General features: G+C 40.6%; 1 protein-coding gene across 3 annotated transcripts; it reads left to right on the top strand.

The window, feature by feature from the left end:
* The first annotated feature begins 4,449 nt into the window (after window positions 1-4,449).
* Window positions 4,450-23,722, top strand: LOC135464762 (uncharacterized). 3 transcript variants are annotated; one of them, XM_064742303.1, is made up of 9 exons: window positions 4,450-4,564; window positions 6,713-6,765; window positions 11,050-11,152; window positions 12,108-12,219; window positions 12,802-12,949; window positions 14,793-14,943; window positions 15,387-15,647; window positions 20,242-20,417; window positions 20,756-23,722. In XM_064742303.1, the coding sequence occupies exons 1-9, from the start codon at window positions 4,504-4,506 to the stop codon at window positions 20,960-20,962; spliced, it is 1,272 nt and encodes a 423-aa protein (XP_064598373.1). In that variant the 5' UTR covers window positions 4,450-4,503; the 3' UTR covers window positions 20,963-23,722. The 3 variants fall into 3 exon arrangements, with proteins under 3 accessions (XP_064598373.1, XP_064598375.1, XP_064598374.1); XM_064742305.1 differs by lacking the exon at window positions 4,450-4,564 and adding an exon at window positions 5,936-6,006; XM_064742304.1 differs by lacking the exon at window positions 4,450-4,564 and adding an exon at window positions 5,944-6,042.
* Window positions 23,723-23,863: the final 141 nt, after the last annotated feature.

Raw genomic sequence — 23,863 nt, 5'->3', positions numbered from 1 at the left:
ACTCAGAAAGCAGCATCTAGTTCTGACGTTGGAAAAACAGACGAGCAATGCAGCTTTAATAGCGAAGAAAATAAAGAATGGTTCTAAACTCACGAAACAGTTGTTTTGTCTACCGATAGGACTCGGCTTGCTTTGCTTACAATATTTTTGTGTGTTTTCTATCGTCTTGAAGAAAATTGTTTTACCCCATGAAGTGAAACAAGTGTGTCAATGATAAATCCAAAATTGATTTACAATATTTCTGTTTCTTCTGTAACGTCATGTTGTCTTTATTACGTCATTGTAATAAGCCGGGAAAGAGAGGTTTGACGATAACAGACTGGCGTCAAAATCCTGCCGTAGAGCGTTTGCCCGTTGTGTTCTCGGAACCCAAGAAGTCATTCATCCCCTCTTCCGCTTTCGGGTGAGGCAGCTGTTATAATCAATCCAAGCGTTTGTCTTAAGAGTACAACACACAACAACGATTTCGAAACAATACATGACCGAAGAAATGTGCTGAGACATTTCATAAATTACAAAGGTGGTTAAGCAGCGAAGCAAAAATGATCTGTTGGCATTTTGAACTTGGTTATGCAGCGAAGCGAAAAAGAACCGCAGACATTTTGAAGGTGCTTAAGCAGCGAAGCAAAGAAGAACCGTTGACATTTTGAAGGTGCTTAAGCATCGAAGTAAAAAAAGAATCGGTGATATACACAAAGTTAGCTTGTTTTAAACTAAATTAGAGACTTTCGAACAGTTTGGAAAATTTGTGTTGCAAATTTAATGAAAACCACAGGGAAAACACAGGGGAAAACAAAGCGCGGAAAGAAACTCAGCCGCCTAAAATACACCAGAATACGCCAAGTTATACCAAAATTGAAAAGTTTTTGTAAAGTTATATTTTTAGATCAATGGCAAACTTTAAAAGTTGTGCACCAATTTCAATGCCTTCCTCAAACTTTATGAACCTGATGTCACTCAACAAGAATATACAATTTTAGCACAATCAGCTTATTACCTGTTGAGAAAAAGATTTTTTACAAAATTTCTAATGTTCAAGTAATGCAAATTTTAAAGTGTTTTCATTTAAATCCAATATGACCGCCAAGTCATGTGACATAGGTCAACACATGTTCGATACATACTTCTTCAGACCAAATGCAAGCACCGTGTACAGTTTCAACAGGTGGTTTTCTGTGTAGCCGGTGCACAGAATTCTGTTTAATACACCCTGTCAGTTTCAACAGGGTATCGCCCTGGGGCTGCTTTCACAAATGAGTGAGTGCTTAGGGTTTAACGTCGTACTCAACAATTTTTCCGTCATATGACGAAGGAGTTCTGAGAGTGCATGTCTGGGTAATGTGCCTCTTTGTTGAAGGGCGGGCTTCCACCGCTCTTTTACCTAGTGCTGCTTCACTGAGACGCCTTACCGAAGGCAAGTAAGCCGCACCGTCTGAGCCATTATACTGATACAGGTCAACCAGTCGTTGCACTGTCCCCTTAATGCTGAGCATCAGGGTCGGTCGCTTTCACAAAGAGATCATAAGCTTAAGTTGATTCTAAAGCACTCGTAGCCTGAACTAATAATCAACACTCTCTTGCACGGAAAAATTGTAAGATATAATTGCGATCAGGGTCGACCAAGTCGTAATTATTTACAATACAAATTAACGTTCAGTACGAACAGGCGTCATAAGTATACTGTTAGATAGTAATTTTGGACTCGGTTTGCAAATACATGCAATGCAATTGCCCCAGAAAGATGTTACGGGTATTTTTTCACTCCTTGTTGTTAACGGAAGAATCATTAGAGGTCACATACCCCTATTAATTTTCCATAAGCGACAATCTTAACGATTTGTGCTGTAAAGTTCTAAGGTCAAGCAAGCCGTTGCCAATAAGCATCGCTGAATGCCTTGTCCATCCTGTGGAAAAGCAGCCATGCCGCTCGCGGCCTTTTCATGACCTGTCTTCTTGTGTCCTCTCGCCCAGAATTTCATACCTTCATCATTAAAACTCATACCTGTCCAAAGTCAGACATTTCCCATCAAGCCTGTATTTGTACACCAATAATGGCAGCTTGGCAACGAAAAACACCTTTACACCCTAAAACACGCAGAATTACATTCGTACTGTATAAGGTACTGGTTCCATATGATGTAGAACTCTTTTGAAAATGAAGGCAAGAAAAGGTATTTGACCATTACATAGTCCATTCACGCAGGCCACTTGTATGTACGAATCAAATCTGTACGATCATGATTGTAACTTAACAAATCGCCCTATAATTCATTTGTGCACGCGACGCAACTTATTTTTAAAATCAAGTGTAAACTAAGTTGTGGGATCTACAATCGATTGTAGTTCCAATGTCTTTGTGCATACAGTCCCAGTGGACCAATCCCTTAATAAACAGAAGGCAGCTCTGACAGCTCAAACTTCCTCGGGCACTATTGTCTGTCTTTTCACTCATTACTGAAGAATCGTTGAAAACATCCCTGGTTCACTACAAAAATATAAGAAAGTCCAATCATCTGTGTGTCCTAGGGACTGAATAACATTTAGGTTTATTGGGAGCACATGTAGATGTATTACAGATGGGATTTCATTTATTTGATTGATTTTACGCCGTATTCAAGAATATTTAATCTACACGACGGCGGCCAGCATTAGGATGAGAGGAAACCGGGCACAGCCCGGAGGAATCCCACGACGATCTGCAGTTTGCTGGACACCTACCCATGGAATATTTAAAACAAATCGACCCAAGGGATACGCATGTAGATTAGATAGGCGATGTACATGATGATAATATAATGAAGAAGTAACCAGCCATTCCATCCAAGAATAAGTCTTTATGGCAAATAAGAGTTAACCTTTCCTCACGGAATATTTAGGCAGGATGTACCTCTGTAAAGGGGGTTAACTCTAATCAGCATTAATATTGTGATGATAAGCTCTGGTCATTCGACATATGTTAACGCACTAGCACACTGTAGTTGTTAACAGACTGGACATAACAGACACTTCGCCGAATATTTTTTCATTTGAGTTTCTTATTTTCAGTTTTGGGGAACATTTACAAATGAAAAAAACTTCGTTTAGGCCAAATAGTCTGCATTTTCTCGCTCCAAAGCGACTGACCAAGTAACTCTTGTAATACATGAGCACGATGTCAGCAAGCTTTGCCCTCAGACCTTCATGGCAAAAAACGGAATGAACTACAGACAATGACAACTTTGTCCACAAGAATGAACAGATTGCACGTTAACCTATAACAAGGCAATCGCACCGACTGCACAATTTATCACAACAACGGTGGTAAGGTGTCCCTGCAGGGTACTTTATCTCGGTATAAGGTTAATAAGACGTTCCAGTGGGAAACAATTTATAACATCATCGTGCTAAGGTGTCCCTGTAGGGTACTTTATCTCCCTATAAGCGTGGTAAGACGTTCCAGTGGGAAACAATGTATAACAATCACCGTGGTAAGGTGTCCTTCAGGGTACTGTATCTCACTAAAAAACATGGTGAGATGATCTGTTGGATATTTTATCTTTGTATAATACACATGGTAAGATGTCCCTGCAGGATACATTATCTCGCCATAAGTATTGGTAAGATCCCCTGTGGAATACATTATCTCGAAATTAGCGTGGAGAGATGTCCATGTAAGCGAAATAAGATGTTCCTATGGGACCACATTATTACGCTGTGAGCGTGATGACATGTTCCTGTGGAACACACTATTACGCTGTGAGCGTGATGACATGTTCCTGTGGGACACATTATTACGCTGTGAAGCGTGATGACGTGTTCAGGCTAGACTGATTTTTTGATATGTTCTGGGAGAAAATTGCAAGCTGCATGTGGTGGTATGGCATTGTATCTCGGAAAAGTTAGGAGGTATATATTTTTGAGGTTGAAGTTGACAATTTACTATATAAATAGGAAAATCAATGCGCTCGTGCATCCGACAGTATTCACCGGGTCCCACTTACACGAAAACTCTCATAACGTTAAGAGCACGTAATGCCTACAGTGCCGGTTGTCAAGGTAGTTACGTGCTCTTAACAGTTAAGAGGGCTTCGTGCAAGTGGGCCTTGGGCCTATGTTCTCCAGTAATATAACGCACCAAACTAGCTTGCGGACTGTCCTCCTGAACAGGAGGAATACTTCGGCTTCAGGACCGATGCGCATGAGTACTTCTGCGAAGTTAACTTCACGGGCTATATAATTTACATGGGCTATATTCGTCCTGCTGTTCGAAAACTATATCCCCTTTTGCTCATGTCAAATGTAATACGGTACACACAGTGTACATAGTAACTCGGGTCTAGCCCGAATATGTGTATTAAGATAACGGTTTTCACTTGATCAAAGTTCGTGTATCCCCATATAAAAGGGCCTGAAGTAAAGGTATAGGCTGGTATGTGCAAGATATAGAATGTGAACAGGACGACCCTTTACACAGTGTGAGCCTCGTGAATGACTGACCATTATAAGTGGAAGTAAAAACCCGGCATGTCAGCTAGCAGTGATGTTCATCGTCGCCAGAGGGCGCCTCGTGTCCATGGCTCACTGGGTAAGGATAGAGAAACGTTTAACTGAAGTTATAGGCCTGTATTCAAGACTAGTCTATAGGAATACACGAATATACGAATATACGAGATGGCTAATGTTTATAGATAGGTCTTAGGCACATATGATGTGAAATGAAACTGACCAGTGTACAGACTAGCTGTATTGTACCATAATGGTAAGAACAGACCGTAAAGATATACTGTTACTAAAAACATGCTACTCCCACTATAATGCAGGCCGCCGTCGTATAAGTGAAATATTCTTAAGTACGGCGTAAAACACTAATCAAATATATAAATAAATAAAAATATCATAACTGCGTATCAGTGTCATCCCGGGACAAACCTTTCAGCTAAAGGATCATAACTTCAGTGTTAAATATTTTTTCAATGCTGAAAACATCGTACATGTAAATAGTAGGCAATGTGGTGACCTGGATTCCTTATACGATTCAAACTACCCAGTGGAGGTCAAATTTCTAAGGGGAGTTCCGCCCTCCCCTCATCTCCCCTCCAAGACTTTCATAATTTTCTAACTTTTAAACATAAGTTGATAAGTTGGTCATAAGTAGTGGCCATTGTAAAAGTTAATCATTAAAGCTAAATTAACGCATACATGAACATATCACAAACCTATGTATAGTAATTAGTGCATCCCTCATTAGAGGCCTTCACTAGCTCGACCCTATTCCAAATACAGAGGCATAACTGTATTTTTCAAAATATTTTCTTTTATTTCGTTTACCAGTGTATAACATTTCATTCAACATTTCTCCTCTCCGCACAGTAGGTATATATAGAAACAAAATCTATTTTGTAAATAATATATTAAACTCACATACAGTTAAAAGGAAAAATCCATATAGCATATCATGGAGTTTGGGGCTATCTTGGGAATTTTCCAAAGCTTTGCAATATAAATAATTCGTACATGTACTTTTTAGACTTGCATACAGTGTAGGGTAAATCATAATCCTATATTGTATAGGATCCTATATCCTATATATTGTATATACCGCTTGCCTAGAACATTTTGAAAGATGGGGAGTTGTTTACAGGTTCGGTATATAGGCCTAAGCCCCACTTGTAAGATGAGGTTCGCGTAAAACACACAGGCTGTATGAATTTAGAACAACACGGAAGAATCTTCCACTGGGCTTTTATCATAATAAACCTGAGGTATATGGGAGTGGACTTTAAAGAAGAAAGCGAAAATAAGCGCTGAACAGGTGATTAGAAAGTAAGTCTGCATATCGTCAAGAGATATAGCCTAGAGGCTAAGGCCCTACATGTAGACTACATTTGCATCGAGTCCTGGCAACAGTTTACATTAGCCGCCGCATGCACTTACACGCATGCGCAAGACGGCCAGGGCGACGAAGCGATTTTGTCATCGCGACGCTGTACGGATTTGTCTTTGTAGCAAAAAAAGATGGACTTTCAGGTGGGCGATGCAAATTTAAAGTTAACCTAAGATTGGGTAAGTTTTTTTAAACATTCAACCTCAGCGATGGTATCTACCCTAAAACTGGAAGGTCTCCACTCAAAATCTTCATTGACGACAGTCATTGCTGCTACAACAACAACGCCATAAATAGAGCAGTCGTTCCAGCCGAGTATGTTGATTTAAAAGATAGCTTAGGTCTACACGTAAACCATATCGCGTCTGGCCAAATTAACCCATAGCTTCCAAGTCCGTGGGAAAACGAGCACGGACTATTATTCCGTTGTGAAACACAGTAATATCATGCATTATATATATGACTTAGGAGAATCGCTCACAGAATAAGTAGCCTACTGGAACATAACTAGTGCAAGTCCAATGGACGGAGGGCAAACAGAGTAACGGCTTGGAACTCAAGTGCTGTCGAGTGTTTCCATTTGTCCATATATAATAGCGGGCTGGCAACCTGCCAATAGGTTTCTGGCCTCTTGCTGTGGTACAGACCGTGTGATGGTTTTGTATGGCGTGGTAGGCACATAAGCTTAGCTCTGGTCTACATGTACAGCAAACGTGTGTATCATCAACAGTGACAGGTATTTGTACACATATTCTGGCTGGTTGGACAGTATTTATACCTGTTTACCCCTAGCACTACACCTGAAATGGTTTGACACTGGAAACATCGTTTTCTTGATTTCTGTTACAGCCGCGAGCAGCTCTAAAATGAATACACCAGATTCGACCGAAGACGAAAGCAAGGTCAGTACCAGCTGTATGTACAACCTCTGATAACACTTGCTGCACGTGGTAAATCAATATGCCTGAAATTTGACCATGACTGAAGGCGGACAAGTTAAGGCACCGTAAATCAGCTGTAATTTCATGTACTACGTGTATGCTGTACTACATGTATGCTGTACTACGTGCATGCTGTACTACATGTATGCTGTACTACGTGCATGCTGTACTACATGTATGTTGGTGAGAAATTATCTGAAATCAAAGATGATTTAGAGTATTATAAAATGTTTATTTGTATGCTTTTTTTTTCTCGCCAGCAAATATCGCCCCTCTGTACATGCTACCCCGGTCCCTACAGCTTAGCGATTTGTTGACAAAACATGTCATGAGATTAAGGGTGATTTACCGTACTCGCAGTCACTGGGGGATTTGTTAACGTGAGGTTGCTGGCGCATAGTAGAGTGATGTCAGTTTATTGAAGAATCTATTTTTCACAATGGACATCTGAGAAGGGGACCAGCAACAACAAAGGCAGCAACCATGTCTTTACAACAGCCATTTATTTGTTATTTATTTATTCTATTTTTATTTATTTATTTATATAAATGGATATTTACCATGTACCCCACTGAGAACATTTCATTTACACAACGACGGTCAGAATTATGGTGAAGTACCAACTACACTGTGTCCAGCTTCCGATGAAGATGGTTTCCATGATGGCAAACTTGTGTAGTTTATGGCATGGAAAATCAGCAGTGCGATTAGCTTTCGTAGTTTTAAGGCACATTGGAGGCAGTGTAATTAAGAGGGAGTTGTAGTAAAGACCAGGTTGATGTTTTCGCTAGTCAGTGAGCCCTTCTAAGATGTTCATTCTGAAAATCTGGTTCCTCATTGAGTAGAAAGTATTCTCTGTACGGAGTAGAAAATACCTATCACGTGACAGCTGACAAAAACCTCGTGACGTAATATGTAGAGCTTCAGCGGCACCAGTGCACGTGTTTTGAATCCAGGCGCGAGAGGCAAAACCCTAATAAAAAAAAATAAAAATAGCAAATCAACAAGTAATAAATGAGTTAGCCAGTTTGCTAGCCGTAATATGTATGTAGGTCACTCACGTGCATATGCGAACGTGCGTGTCTGTTGACATCAAAAAAACGTTCGTGTCAACTACCCAACAGTGCAACAGACATGGTTGATTGCCAGGGCGCTTTTGTAGTTTGTACATGCAATTGTAGGCTATGTAGCAAACGAAGCTTTTCACAGTGGCAAGAATGGAAAGTGTTGACAGCCTCAAATAAATCATTGCCATGATCTGAAGTGGATGTAGTAGTTTGTGTACTTACGCACATTCTGGGCTCACACAAGCCATGTGGGTTAGCACACCCTGATGTTCAGGTCACTTTGTGGAACGATCTCACAAGTCGCCGTATACATGTTATGTATGTATAAATTCTCCCTACATAAGCAAGCTATGAATAAACTGTTGGCCTGTATACCACGTTCGAGTGTGTAAGCTTCGCTTATTCACATGAGAATAATACAACTCCCTCAATACAACGATATAACCATATAGCTGATTCCCAGCCATTTTAATGCCCCGATTTATGGTATAGTAAAATGAGCTGATCTATATATAGGGCACACACTACATGTACCTATATGTGGGACGCCACGAAGACCATGTAGACTACCCTCAACGTGTATAATGTATGTGATGGTCCATGGGTGCTGTTCTGCGGTGGGGCAATATGGTCAACTAATCAGAATAAACAGCAACCTAGAAACTAACACAAAAATGACCTAAAATAGATCTGAAACGTATTTTTTGAAGGGAACTTTAATTTAGTAAATCTGAAAAAACACGAATGATTGATAGTCTATGAAATATTAAAATGGCATTTTTCTTTCTTTATTTATTAATTCATATATGTATTTATTCATACATGTATTTATTTATTTATCTATTTATTTATTAATTTATTTATTTATGTAGTCAGTTATTTTGAAAGTTCTTTTTTTCCACCTTGGCAGGAACATAAACTACCACCACAGATGGGCAGTACATTTATATCTTAATTACAAATTGCAATAATCAGATACCAAGTATAATTATATGAGCAAATGCTCTTAATATAGATATGCACATGAAGGTCGTGGCTAAAAAAAGACAAGGCGTATTGCCATGGCAACGAAAGTTTGCCGTCCGTGACGGTGTTGATTGAGCATACAACGCTATACGTTTTCACGGTGACATCTATAGGGCTAGAATTCGTTCACGAGAACGTCGTTAGGGAACAGATTGGTCAAGAACTGGCAATGTGACTAATTTTATTCTGTTTAGTGGAAATCAATCGGCATGGTAAGTAATAACCTGTATAGTGATATGACGTTTTCGTGGGTCATATTTAGCTATCTGTGGGTACATTCACCCATGCTTATACATGCATCATTATGTGTGTTTTTGTTTTTTTTTTTTGGTTTGTTTGTTTGTTTTTGTTTTTTTGTTGCTCTGTGTGTGTGTGTGTGTGGTGGGGGGGGGGGGGGGTAATTAACTTACAGTTTACTACAGATCGTCCGTTATTTGAGGCTAACTTGCGCTTATATGCGGAACGTAAAAAGACGCCACGGTTAAAACTCGGACCCTATCCTGTAGCTAAAGACAATAGCATATTTTATCAATCAACTGGGAATATGTTATTTTTGTAATACAATCAATACGCCCTACATTACATACACATGTGCAGAGCAAGGCTGTATTGATCGAGTCGTATTAGCAGGGTTTCAAGTCGTACTGGCCGAGCATAAGTCGTATTGGCAGTTTACAAAGTCAAATTGGCTTAGTTGAATGTCTTATTGACTGTGTTTAAAGTCATAATGGCCGAGTGAAAGTCATAACGGGCGTGTTTAAAGTCGCATTGGCCGAGTGAAAACCGAATTAGCCGAGGTCACAAACTACACAGCGGAGAACACTCATGATAAATGAGGACAGCTGCTTTTGGCTGGAAAATGCAGACTTCGGAGTATGTTGTTCAGGACTTTACGAAGCCATATCGACTCTCGGTCTCCGACCTTATGTCAATACAGCAATCCGAGGCAATAAAATATCGCTTTAATTTGTACTCACACCATACATAACAGTACGGATTTACCGTGGATCTCGCCATCCATAGAAATGTAGCCTACATAGCTCTGTACTAAGTTTTGATCGGTCCTGTAGCCTTGTATATGAATCATTTATCCATTACGCTGCACAGTGTTTCTGGTGTATGAGTCTGCAGATCTTAATTGGAACTCATATGCCATAGCTACAACAGTCACGAAAGAAACTTGGCTGAATTTACGTAAAAGAACCAACACCAAGGTTCCGTTGAACGGATATAACTGATTTATTTATTTGATTGGTGTTTCACGCCGTACTCAAGAATATTTCACTTATGCGACGGCGACCAACATTATGGTGAGAGGAAACCGGGCAGGGCCCGGGGAAACACACAATCCTCCGCAGGTTGCTGGAGACCGGATATAATTGAAGTGTCCTCCAAAATAAAATCTTCGGTAGTTTCCGTACTATTTGCCTGAAAGTGACGTTTATGCAAGGCGGAAGGACGTAAAGTAAAGTACCACATGAGGCCGGTTTTTCAAATATACATTTGAAGCCAGGCTTAAATATTTAATGCCAGCCTTGGCCAGATACAAAACTAATGGTTAATACTGGGTTTAGCTGCTAGTACACTTATGAAAAACTAGGCCCGGCTATTATTTATTTATTTATTTATTTATTTGATTGGCGTTTTACGCGTACTCAAGAATATTTCACTTATACGACGGCGGCCAACATTATGGTGGGTGGAAACTCACGACCATCCGCAGGTTGCTGCCAGACCTTCCCACGTACGACTGGAGAGGAAGCCAGAATGAGCTAGACTTGAACTCACAGCGACCGCATTGGTGAAAGGCTCTTGGGTCATTATTTTGCGCTAGGGCGCTAACCAATTGAGCCGAACTATTAGAATGAGGTTAGATATGTTTGAGGATACTGTGTTTGTTATGGTGTTAAGTTCAGCGATGGTGACGTCATGTATTGTTGTGTGACGTAACATCGGGCAAATTTAATAGAAAAGACAGATAATTGAGTTTTTGTACGATTCTCCGCAGCTTGTAAAAGAAGTACTAATCATACCCAGTAAATTGGTTTATATTTAGGAAGGCAATCTTGCCTTTACCTTAATTTACCACTCTGGGTGAATTGTACCACGTTTGCTTTCTAAAGTACAATTACTGTGTTTGTTGTTTGTACAGGAAACTGTGACGTCACAGTCTTGTTTCAGACGACATGACGTCATACTATGGATATGTGGCGTGTTGTTCATGGTTGCGCTCGGGGGCACTATCTTCGGCATCGGTAAGTTGCAATTTTTCACGATGAACCCAGTCTTACAAAAAGGCGGAAGGGGGATATTAAGTTACATTTGCCCTCAGACATTTTCAAATTTTGTACAAACGTAAATGTTAACGTTAAGTGATTTAACTTAGCCCGGGCATTCCCTGGCCAATAAGCATTGGTGAGAATGTTGGCTAACCTTTGACAAAGCAGACAAACTGAAAATCTTGACACTGAGTTGACGGTCAAAATCTGGATCCTTCCTTTGGCAACAGCAGGGAAGGTTGCCTAGTAACGGCAATCGGACGTCACTCAATGCCTCGTCGCAGTGTACCCTTTCTCCGAGAGTTTCAATCTTTCATCTATACAACACAAACCTGCCCGCAGGTTAGACATCTCCCATTATATTCATACCATGCATACATGCACTCTTGGTGACTGTTCACATCAATCTGACGATTCGTGCTGGGTGTTTTTTTTTATACACCTGCGCTTAAATACGGTGCCAGCTTATCATGTCCTCACGACTCTAAGCTTTAGAGCTTGCTCTTTGCTCACGGTTTTTGCCATTTACCGTGAAATATCGGTTCTCTGAATTAGCTTGTTTTGTTTGTAGATTTGGTCTCAAGTTTCCCGTACAACATTTAGTGTGTTATACGACTGTGTGTTATGCAACTGTGTGTTGCGTGACTGTGTGTTATACGACTGCGTGTGATAACTATGGTACGGTGTTATATGTCGCCCGATGTTGGATACGGCGGTCCATGTACACGAAATGTTACTTTAATTTAACGTCTGATATATTCAAGACTTTTTCCATATGAAACAGACTCCATGTTTTTTTAGGTGGGGGTAATGGAAATGCCCGGATCAAACCATCGCCAATTGCTATAGGTGTACAAATTGTGGCTCTTTAATCTCTACAGCTGTTTATGACATTAGATCCTATGTTTTTCACATAATTGATCTTCTGTAGGAGGCTCTAGAGGATGGGACGCTAACTCGGGTTTCTCGCACAACGTCAGCGCGACGTCATCCATTCGGTTTTTACCAGAACCTGATGTCGAGGAGCCCGGAGTGAAAGGAAGGTTGGTTTGACAAAGACATTTAGATTGATATACACTATACAGTATAAAAGACTTCAGCACAGAGGGTAAACAAGGTATGGGCTATTCTCTTAACTTCTCTTCGAGACCTTTTATCTCTTTTATCTGCTTAAATATTTTAAAATTGTGACCTCTTTGCTTCGGGTCGTTCTTATGAGCAAAGCAAAAACAAATGTGCACAGGCATGATTAAGTAAGTTCCTCAATATAATTATTGTTGTGATATTTAAAGTTTTATTTATATATATATATATATATATATATATATATATATATATATATATATATATATATATGTATGTTCCGAGAAATGGGAGCGACTCACAATACACCATATACAGCAGACAAACTCGTTATGATCTTCCGATTTATCGATTAGGAATTCACTGAATATCCGGTTAATCTAACGATTAAGAATTAACTGAATATCGTGTTAATGACCTCGTCTATAATACTTTGGTGAGTTTCGATCTATCCACATATCAGTGTAATAACCGATCAGTCGTTCTGTAATCGATCAGTCGTTCCATGAATCAATCAGTGAGTCCAACCATCACTGTTCCAGGCATGGCACAGACGCCTCAGCACGTTGGTATTACTGGAAGCTGCCACCAGACCAGGTCACGTGGTACAGCCGCTTATTCGTCTGGGTCTGTTACATTTCCCATCAGCTCTTCGTCTGGATCGTCATTTATAATTTACAGCAGGAAAAGGTGAGACGCAGCTTGTCACAGTCCTCAGCTAATTTTCCATTTACTTATATATTAAATGAAAAAGACGACAATAGACCAAATGTAATATGCGTGCCTATGAATTATCCGATACAAATTTTTGAAATCTTACACCTTTATATTTTTGTGATGTTTTGTAACGGAGATATCTCCAAAATAAACAGAAACGTGTTTTGGTTTATTTAATATAGCATAATCTATGAATACTGAAATATCCCTGATTGAAAGTGGATTTATGAAGTCACCAATCACGTTAGTCCAAAACAGCTGTGACAACTTATGCTTATTAATCGTTTGATCTAACTAGATTTAAGTTTATAGTAGCATTTTCTTTTTAACGTTTGATCTGTACCTAAATCTGCGAACCCCGAGCACCCCAGGTCTGATAATCCTCCAACACTGGGACAACTGGATTCAAATTAAGGACTTAACTATCAGCAGATTGGGTCTAAAATTACCCAGTGAGAGTTAGGCCAGTAAACCTATTACTGATGTCTTTGTCTGGTGTGGCATCAAATACATAAATTTATACCTGAAATGAAACTTTGAATGTTGTCCTACAAAACCATATATAACATACAACAAGCACAAAAAAGTTCCCAAAAAAGAAAAAGTTTATTAAAAAAGCAGTGGATCACATCCGGGAGCGTCAGTTGTGGACCTTGGCAGCTTACTTGTTAGCGTTTGGACCTTGGCACCTTACTTGTTAGCGTTTAGACCTTGGCACCTTACTTGTTAGCGTTTGAACCTTGGCACCTTACTTGTTAGCGTTTAGACCTTGGCACCTTAATTGTTAGCGTTTAGACCTTGGCACCTTACTTGTTAGCGTTTAGACCTTGGCAACTTACTTGTTAGCGTTTAGACCTTGGCACCTTACTTGTTAGCGTTTAGACCTTGGCAACTTACTTGTTAGCGTTTAGACCTTGACACCTTACTTGTTAGCGTTTAGACCTTGGCATCTTACTTGTTAGCGTTTAGACCTTGACATCTTACTTGTTAGCGTTTGATAACATAGGTCGGTCAAGTATCGCCCGACGGTTTTAATAGGTGAATGAAGGTAGAGTTATTACAAGAATTCTGTGATCACAAAATATACAGTGTTTACTTTCGGCCGGAATGCAACATCCATGTCTTGATCACTATCTCACACCTAAATTCTTAATTATCCGATAATTTCCCATGCAAAACAAAAAACAGGCAGCTATATGAAACGTGATCTCGTCAATGACCGCTCTGGTCGAATCGATTTCATCCGCTATTTTCCAACTAAAGACTTCACTTAGTCACCCTTGTCTGCTAACACGTTTCCATCCATCGTTTGAACTGGGTGGGAAGGTCTCTCAGCAACCTGTGGATGGTCGTGGGTATCCCCCGGGCTCTGCCCGGTTATCACCAACCATAATGCTGGCCGCCGTCGTATAAGTGAAATATTCTTGAGTAGGGCGTAAAACACAAATCAATAAGAAAAAGAAAAAAAATCGTTTAAACTGGTGTGAAATTATCCTGGGACGCATGTCTTTCTTGGATTCGTGACTTACAACGCCCTGTTTTGTAGAACTAGTCGCATACAGGGCCGTTTACCATGGCTATACTGTGTTTGTTGACTGGTGCAATCTTTACATGTTAATTTTTACCGACCGTAAAATCAGCCAATCGTGATAGTTGGCGATACCTTAAAATCTACACGCCCCGACCCCCATAACCTGGTATTCTTCACCCCAAAATTTGATCGCCAGTCAAAGAGGATTACTTTGGATGTTTTTCCTGAGGTGTGTATCAAATTATAACAACCACTATAAACCATTGGCTTTTTTCTCACTTCCAGGCAAAACAAGGGATGGAATACACACCTTCGCTCAACAAATACAACTATTACTTCTTCGGGATCAATGTGTTTTTCCATCTTCTTCATTTGTTGCAAACACACACGACTTATGACGCCACAGCTCAGGATGTAAGCATCGCCAGCTCGCAGTGTAAGTAAGAGCAGATTCCATTGGTGGAGCCGTTCTTAGAATATAGGCTAAGTGTAAGTAACACCAGATTTCATTGGTCCAATCGCACTGTAGAATATGGGCTAAGTGTAGGTAAGAGCAGATTCCATTGGTCCAATCGTACTGTAGAATAGGGGCTAACAGATTTCCTTGGACTTGTTGTCGTTAGAATATGACTAAGTAGTTATAGTTCAGTTACCAAGTAAATTTGACCTTGAAGTGATATAAAATTCGCGTTTACAAAGTTCACTATACTGGAGATTAAATTTGGCAGTCCTCCGCCTTCACGGTTTGTGATACCTTTTTAACAATAAGCGGTCGTAATTATGTTCATAAAGTAATTTGCAACATGTTTTTTTCTCAACTTAAGTTGCTGGTCTCGGTTGAGCATATCTGTATGTCGTTTCGTTTCCTCATGCTTCCAGGCTCGGTGATTATAATGCTGACGTTCATTATGCTGATGGAGTACAGGCACAGAGGCATGGTTTTCGGTTGGCCGACACTAGCACACAAGGACAAGGTTAGCAACTTTTTGCGCCTCAACTTTCAACCAATCAACATACTGAAGCGTTACCATGGTTACCTATGTTCGTGGGCCTGTGTCTACACGTTTTGGTACCACCCAATGGAAAACACGTGGGGTCACGTGCTGGGATTTGCGCACACCTGGATTGTACTATTACAAGGTAAGCGCAAGAAACACTGCCGTCGCATCAACATAATTCTAACCTAACCTTCTTTCAAGAGAAAATGGTATTTGAAAATATTTTGTATAGTGGGTATTGGGGATCGTCTCTTGGCATGTATCGTCTTTACATTATTACGCTCTAAGAGGGGATGTCCAGGTCGAGTGGTTAACAGTGCTTGCCTTTCAGTCACTGGGACACACGAGGCGGTTCAAAACCGGCCTGGGACAGGGAATCTGCAGATTTCCTCACTCTCACTGCTTGAGGAGCCTTAATGACAATAAGCCGTCGACTACCCTCGTGTGTTCGTTTGTGCAGCCAAGCGTTCGCTAAGGAACACTTGTCTTCAACCAATCTGATGTACAAATCTGCATTTTACACGTGAACAAGTTAGGCAGTATGTTGTCTACGGTCGGTGGTTTATCCCGGACAGGCCGATTTTCTCCACCCATGAAAATGACCGCCATGGAATAAGTAACAAAATTCCGTAACAACGTAAACAACATTCAGATAAATAAACAAATAAATAAATAAAAATACCAAATGTCAAAGTGACTAAAATTAACATTAACGGTTGGTTAGCTGTCCTAAGAGGGTATGTCTAAATTGATTTGATCAACGACTCAGACATTGAGATTGTATTGCCCCCCTCGTGTGAAAACTGTCCATGTTCCAGAAACACTGGTGTGATGGAGCAGTAGAAACGGAGAAAAAAATTCACGAAAGCTGCATACGGGCAAACAACAGACAACAGCAAACTTAGACCTCGCTGATACGTTACAGGAGGCGAACCTGTAGTAGTGTAGTTTTAGGCATCATTTTTTTCCTATAACGATACATTCTCGTTATCAAAGGAGACTTCAACAGATATTTTCCTGACACAAAAAGATCTTAATTGCGCTCTATTTGGAATAGAAACTAGATAAATAATTAATTTAAGTCCTTAGTTGGCATATGCCTGTCAGTGTGAGGACATCGGATCCGTTTATAACAAGATATCCTCAAAAGTCCGTAGTTTTATATAACAGTCGCTTCCTCTGAATAAGACTTAACTGATTCTGGCAAGGGCAAGACTTATGCCCACGTGTCCAATACGCAGTAAGTATTTACCATGAACAAAGTAAAGGAACAAAACTTATTTTACAATCTAAATGTAAAATTTTATTACACATTTAAGCAACATACATGTACATAAATACATAATGTATGTTTAAAAAATGTCTTAATAGTTTTGGGTTCAAAGTATTATTAAATCGTCCATAAAAGTCCATGATATACATGAAGTCCATTATAAGTGGTAAAATACAATGACTTGATGAAAATCGGTGAGATGATAGAAACAGTGCCGAGATACTGTAGTTCAACCCCAGTTATCTCGGAGATCCTCGTTGTCACCGAGATATCCGTCGATGTCAGCTGCACTTTGGGTTCTAAGTGGGATTGTCTCCCTTCTTCGCCGTCTACGCTTAGGTGGCGCTTTTTCCTGGTCTTCAAGGCAATCACTAGACGATGATGAATCGCAGAGTGGAAACAGTTTTGTAGCGGACTTTGATGTCCGGTCCAGAGCTGAGATAACCCGCAGTAATGGGGACTGTGTCGGTCGACGCTCAAACCACTCTAGTTCGGCGAACAGTTCATGAGACACGACTGCAGAAGCCCCTCGATGGTAGCCCAGACGTTGGGCGGGGGACAGGTCGAATTCAATAGTCAAAAAGCTGCAGGCAGCAGAAGATAATCCGTCACAATCAGGTGCAACACCCAGTGAAATCTTCAGCTCAGTTTCCGACACAGACTTACCCAGGAAAGGTGACCTCCCCTTGACGATTTCATAAAAGCAACAGGCTGTCGCCCACAGGTCGGCCATCTTGTTTGCTCGTCTTCCCTTTAGTAGTTCAGGTGACGTGTAGGCAGACGTTAGAGCGTTGTTGTCCCCCGGTCTCTGACATTCGTGAAGGCGCCTAGCGTTCCCAAAATCAGCAAGAATCGGGTATCCCTTTTCGTCAATGAGGATATTGGTCGGCTTGATGTCCAAATGTAAAATACCACGTCGTTCAATAAAATCTACGGCACTGTATATATTAGCGGCAATCCAAACAGCCGTCTTCTCATCGAACCTGTCTCTAAGCTTATCTTTTTCCAGCCACTGGCCGAGGTCACCCAGTTGATAGTGTTTCAAGAACATCAGCCGCTCATCAAACCGCACAAACGAACCACATAACGCTGACACAAACTTTCCTTGACAATCGGCAAGGATGGAGAACTCTCGCTCACTCCTAGCGAGGTCGCAAGTTTTCAGCACATACCTCTGGTCACTGTTATCGTCTTCTACGATGTCAACATATCCAAACCTTCCTCTGGATAAATTCTTTTCAACACTCCACCCTAAGGGAAAGTTGCCGTATCTGGAATCACCGCCCGAATATTCAAATCCAAAGTTTGTTTGCTTCACGGGGGTGTTTAAATCAGCGTTGCCTTCCGGAGTGAGCGATTTAGATGTCACCTCGTCATTGTGTGTACGGAGATTTCCCCTGGTCAGCTGAAAGTTTTTCAGTGCTTTTTGACCATTTACATTTTCGTCCGAAGAGTATGCATCACAGTTTCTCATCAAACTGTTGTTATCTTGGTTTGTTATGGTTGTGTAGCTTTTCAAAATTTCCTCTGAAGTGCTTGAACTAAGGTTTGTCTTCATTTGAGTAACATAACTATTTCCAAGTGTGTTTTGTCCTAGGGTGCACGAGTCAGAGTTTATGGATGATATACTAAGACTTTCCAATTTTCCTTCCATTTCCTGCCTATATGAAGGACATACCTCAATCTGGAGACAAGAGCTTGTTCTTACTTCAGAAAAGTTGAGCTTGCCTGGCGATGAACAGCGTTGGTCAAGCATTGTAGGGGAAACATGTTGCATTCTACTGTTTTCGATTTGTCTTGGACTACCTGAAGGTAAATTCAGGCAAGGAACTTCGTCACCAGATCGCTTATCAGACAACAGATTGGGCGGCTTCTCTAGGCAGTCTTTGGAGGTTCTCTGTTCGCAGTTGAGAGCTGTACAGCTCATTCGTCTGTGGTCACAGTCGGGGCTGATGAAGCTAAGCGCTCCCAAGGGCTTGTCGCTGGTCAGAATCTTTCTCACGGGTACAACTTCACTCCTGTACTCCTCTTGAAATGTTCCACAGAAGAAACAAATCTTAAACAGCCGTCTGGTGATTCTGACCACTTGTTGGCGTAAACGATGTAGTCGACGAAATCGATGGCCCATTATTATGACAAAGTTGTAGTCTTGCAAAAAGGAAGACGTCGTTCGTTTGTCGTTCTTCGACTTATGATGCCAGAAAGGCGTTACCAATAGCGACGTCAGTAACGTAGAGAGGTCAAGGGTATTCGACGTCAGCATCTAGATTGTGACGTCAGAAGTTTGGTGCAACAGAGACTATCATTTCAGCATCAATGACGTAAAGCCTTAAGACGTCACAATAATGTTTGAAGTTTGCGCTACAGAAACAAAGACCTCCCACGGTAAATGTGACGTCATTCACCGTTGTGGGATAAAATAAGCCACCCCAAAGTTGAGAAAGTATAGTGTGATTTCAGCACTGGGTGAAAGATGTTAACTATTGTGGTTGAAGGTTAATATTTTCTACATAAGGTTCATGTACACTTCTTTGCACAAGAAAAACATTTTTGCATAAAGTTTCCACTATGTTCAGATGAAATAACAACAACCCATTGCCATGTACATATGATTATACCGTGGCGTACGTGGTAAACCTAAAGTGGGGGTCACCGTGGGTAACACGCCAACGCGGCGCAATGACCGCGGAGCCTCTCACCAATACGGTCGCTCTGAATTCAAGTTCAACTCATGGTGATTTCCTCTCCGACCCGTACAAATAGGCCCCTATAGTAATAAAGAATGACTATTTGTGTAGGGACAATGTTACAGTTAATACTTGCATGCGACACCGGGAAGATTCTATTTTTTCTTTTCAGGACCCTCGTTGGCCCAGAAATTTAAAATGCTGGCTCGTTGCCAATCTCAGACTCGTTGTCAGTGTGGTCGTGTGCTCGAATCAAGCTCTCGCTGATTTGGTTGCGACTTCATGTCAGGCCGTTTGCCAGGTATCTGACAATTGGGGTCGTGTTAAATGCATAAATATTTGCTTTCAAGTTTAATCTAATTTAGTGCCTTGCTTGAATATACGTACGTGGGAAGGTCTGACAACAACCTGCGGATGGTCGTCGGGTTGCCCCGGGCTCTACCCGGTTTCCTCCACCAATAATACTGGCCGCGGTCAAATAAGTGAAATATTCTTGAGTACGGCGCAAAACATCAATCAAATAAATAAATAAAGAAAGAAATATTTGAATATAACGATGTGAAATATTCTGAATTCTTTCTTTCATTACCTTTCGTGAATGCCAAAGCCAAAGCCTGGAATATTATGTCAAAAGACTACGTTGATTTTAAGGAATGTTAAGAAAACCTCATTTTTGATTCATCATAGAGATTATGGCTACAGTGCCGTCACAACTAACAAGGATGGAGAAAATAAAACTGCTCAGCTAATAATTTCTCATCCTTTCATTGTTGTAGGAAGCCTTATGATGACACAATTCCATCTTAACCGCTATTGGCGGTTGCTATTGGAGACGTGGCTTTGTCTTCACGCAGGCGTAGTGGCCGCTCAAACTGGAGGTCCGGAACAACTGGGGACCAAACTATGGCCGATGTTTGTGTTCGGGACGTTGTTGTTGTACACTGTGACGCATGTACGTTTCTATGTCCGTAATCAACCTTTTAGCGTCATTATTGAGTGTAGTGACGGTGAACCTTTTTTAAAAGACAGGAATATGCCAACTTGTCAACATAGGATGGAAATTCAAATAGGACAGAGGCCGTTCGAACTTTGAATAAAGTCGAAGAGAAATTTCTGAGGCAGTTCTCTTGCAAACCCCATTGACAGTAAAATAAAGATAAATTGTCACCTCCCTCTACAGAAGGAGAATGAAGAGAACTCTAAGATTATCGATGGCATGTGTGATTCATTATGACCTACAGCTTGACTCTTAAGTAAGGTAATGACATATTTACAATACTTTTGTTGCAGATTTTCAGCCTGCCGTTTTGGACAAAGATTCACTTCGCCTTTCGCTTTGCACCGGTGACCGTGCTCCTGGCGATCTGTATCTACATGTACAGCTGGATACCGGATGCCAATGGCCGACCTTGGTGCGCATGCGCGAGCTTATCAATATTCCCGCCATCTACTACGTCGACGTTCTCCTTGCTTGGTGGCTGCTTTACGTGTTTTTGAAGATCGAAGGTTGGATTATGGGACGCCAGGAACAAAAATCCCCACCGATGGGAGTGAAATTCGTTTATCTGCTTGTTTCATTTTCCATGTACGGAATATACACTGGTATTTCCTTAGGCCTACAGTTGTATGACGTCAAAATGATGCTGTTGATATTTACCTTCATCCTAACCGCAGTGCAGACAGTACTCGGAACTGTATCATTCATGTTCTTAAGGCGGGCTTTCGGTGAGCCGCCAGGAGTTGCCTCCCCTCCTAGTTCTACTGTCCGTGTACCCAAAACTGTTGAACCGGTCTCGTGATTTTAAATTGATTTTGGGGGGATTATGTTTTTAACATACATTTACTGTAATCCATAAATTGTGTCTGATGCATTCATTTGAATGCAGTTTCAAAAGAACTATTCAGTTTCAGACGAAAATGTATTATACACCAAGCTAATGAATTTGTTGCTCTGTAAGAAGTGTTAAATTGCTTGATTATAAAATGTCAAGATTTTATGTTTTTAAATGTAATGATCGCACAAAGTACTCACTCATTACAATAATTACATGTAACTCTTCCGGTTAGACTTCAGTAGGGAGGAATTGAAGTTGAACACTTTTCATGCTAACGGTGAAAAAGGTTCTAATCGAAAGATGTCTCGGGAACTCGGCGACAGGTGTCTGGGTACTCAGTGATGGGTGTGTGCGGAACAAGGTGACAGGTGTCTCGGGAACTCGGCGACAGGTGTCTGGGTACTCGGTGACGGGTGTTTCGGAAACTCGGTGACAGGTGTGTCGGGAACTCGGTGGCAGGTGTCTGGGTACTCGGTGACGGGTGTTTCGGGAACTCGGTGACAGGTGTGTCGGGAACTCGGTGACAGGTGTTGTCGGGAACTCGGCCACAGGTGTCTGGGTACTTGGTGATGGGTGTGGGCGGAACAAGGTGACAGGTGTGTCGTGGGAACTCGGTAGGACAGGTGATCGGGAAATTACAAAAGGTGGTCACAAAAGTTGCCGAACATTTTTGACGAGTCACATGGTGCAGCAATATACGTTTTTTTTTTTTTTTTACCTTTAGCAACAAAAGAGTTAGAACTATTGACTTAATGTGGCAAGCACAACGTTTCCATGAAATCTGTATCAATTTCACAGCCGATTTTGTCTGCACCTTACAAAGCTAGATTACAGACAACCGGCGTATGAGGTAATTAAGTTTAATGAAACTGTTTTGACAGCGTCCAGGTTGACTTTGTCTGGCTTAGTATTGTTTTAATGTCATTTATATAAGAAAGCTTGTGAAAACACTGGCTGAGAATTGTAGCCTGTTTATATTTTACGTTTATATTTTATGTGCATGATTAGGCCCTGCATATTGTTTACATGTACCTACATCAAAAGGATTTTGACAGGTGCAAGAATTAAACATAGTTGTTTTTCAACATACCTCAGTAAACTGCCATTGTTCTGTGTTTTGAAAACATTCCATGGTTTCCATATATCGAGTCTACCTCTTCCATCACTTCGTACCATACATTTGGACATACCGTACATCATACATTCGGACAAAGTTACCGTTCATTTCTTACAGTGTACCTCACATTTAACTTCTTGGAAATGCAACCAAGGCTCTATGCCAGAAAGCGGTCGAATTTTAGAACTTTCCTTTCCCGCCCCAAAGTCGCCGTAGTTCCAAAGGCATCAAAGTCCAAACAAGATTGTGGCTCACAATGTGGACGGTTGTATAGTAGAGTTGATTGTTTTCAACACTTCGCACTTCGGTTTTAATTCCAAATCAAGAACGTACATGACTTTGAAAACAAGCGGACGCTGCAATGTTTAATTAGCTACTGCTGTATTTATAAGTCTGTTGGAATTTCTATTAAAAAACCATGGCATATCCGAAATAGCGGTTGTTATTGTAATTAATATTTCACAATGTATTATCATTTTCACAAGGCCTAGTTTTCGCATTACTTTTATCTCGAACAATCTCTGTGACGCATATTTAAGAAAAAATGCATGTACATTTGTGGATATAAGGTATATAAGATCAGTAATTAATGGGTTTATTGTGGGTATGATATGCTGGATTGAATATACGATTTTAGTTTGTATAGTATCCTTTTCAGACCAGTTACGATGTTAACTTCGTTTTTTCCCATTATATCACTGGCTCCAGGATCACAAGGTTGTCTTAGACTTAAGTCAGACTTAATATCAACTTGGCATATTATCCCTGAGTTTATACTCGAACTTAGACGCAGTAAACTCATTTAAAATTAAGACTAAGTTTGAATTAAGTCTAATACAGCTACGTGATCCTGAGACATGACCGCCGTCGTGCGAGTGAAATATACGTCGGTAGGGCGCGAAACACCAATCAAATAAACAAATATTAACGTTAATTTCATTCTGGTGAGGATTCCGTTGTGGAGATGTTTCCATGGTTACAGACGGATATATAATATTTGTCTGACGTGATAGTGTATATGAGACAAACTGGTACTTCCCAGGACAGAAATCATTTTTATTACTTTTATATCCGACAATTGCCATTTGAGTGGTATGCAAATTCACTCTTATATAATGGTTGTGTTTTAAACATTTAAATTTAGCATCATTTTGAGCGTGTCACATAACGGCATTATTATTACTGTCACAAACGTCAATTGCTGTTTGTTTGGTTTAAATGTATATTCCCATGTTGCAATTGTTTATTAAATATTTATGATTAAGAATTATGTTGTGTTGATATTACCTGAATATATGTTGATAAAAAGAGATTAATCGGTGTTGTGTGGCTAAAGATAGAAGAGGCACTACTGTATCATTTGACCTGTCAAATATGGCAATTATTATTCATGACATTTACTGTAACATGAGCAGGGTAGACGAACGATGGTTAAAATTGCCAAGC

Source organism: Liolophura sinensis, chromosome 4 (genome assembly GCF_032854445.1).
Source record: "Liolophura sinensis isolate JHLJ2023 chromosome 4, CUHK_Ljap_v2, whole genome shotgun sequence".
NCBI lineage: Eukaryota > Metazoa > Mollusca > Polyplacophora > Chitonida > Chitonidae > Liolophura > Liolophura sinensis.
The sequence above is the reverse complement of the archived record's forward strand: the minus strand, read 5'-3'. Positions and strand labels throughout refer to the sequence as shown.

What these genes read in the sequence shown, in the direction of transcription:
- LOC135464762 (XM_064742303.1), top strand. Translation starts at nt 4,504, where the DNA reads ATGTCAGCTAGCAGTGATGTTCATCGTCGCCAGAGGGCGCCTCGTGTC. An exon ending in GGGCACTATCTTCGGCATCG is followed by an intron (nt 11,153 to 12,107) that starts GTAAGTTGCAAT and finishes GATCTTCTGTAG; the next exon opens with GAGGCTCTAGAGGATGGGAC. An exon ending in TGTTGTACACTGTGACGCAT is followed by an intron (nt 20,418 to 20,755) that starts GTACGTTTCTAT and finishes CTTTTGTTGCAG; the next exon opens with ATTTTCAGCCTGCCGTTTTG.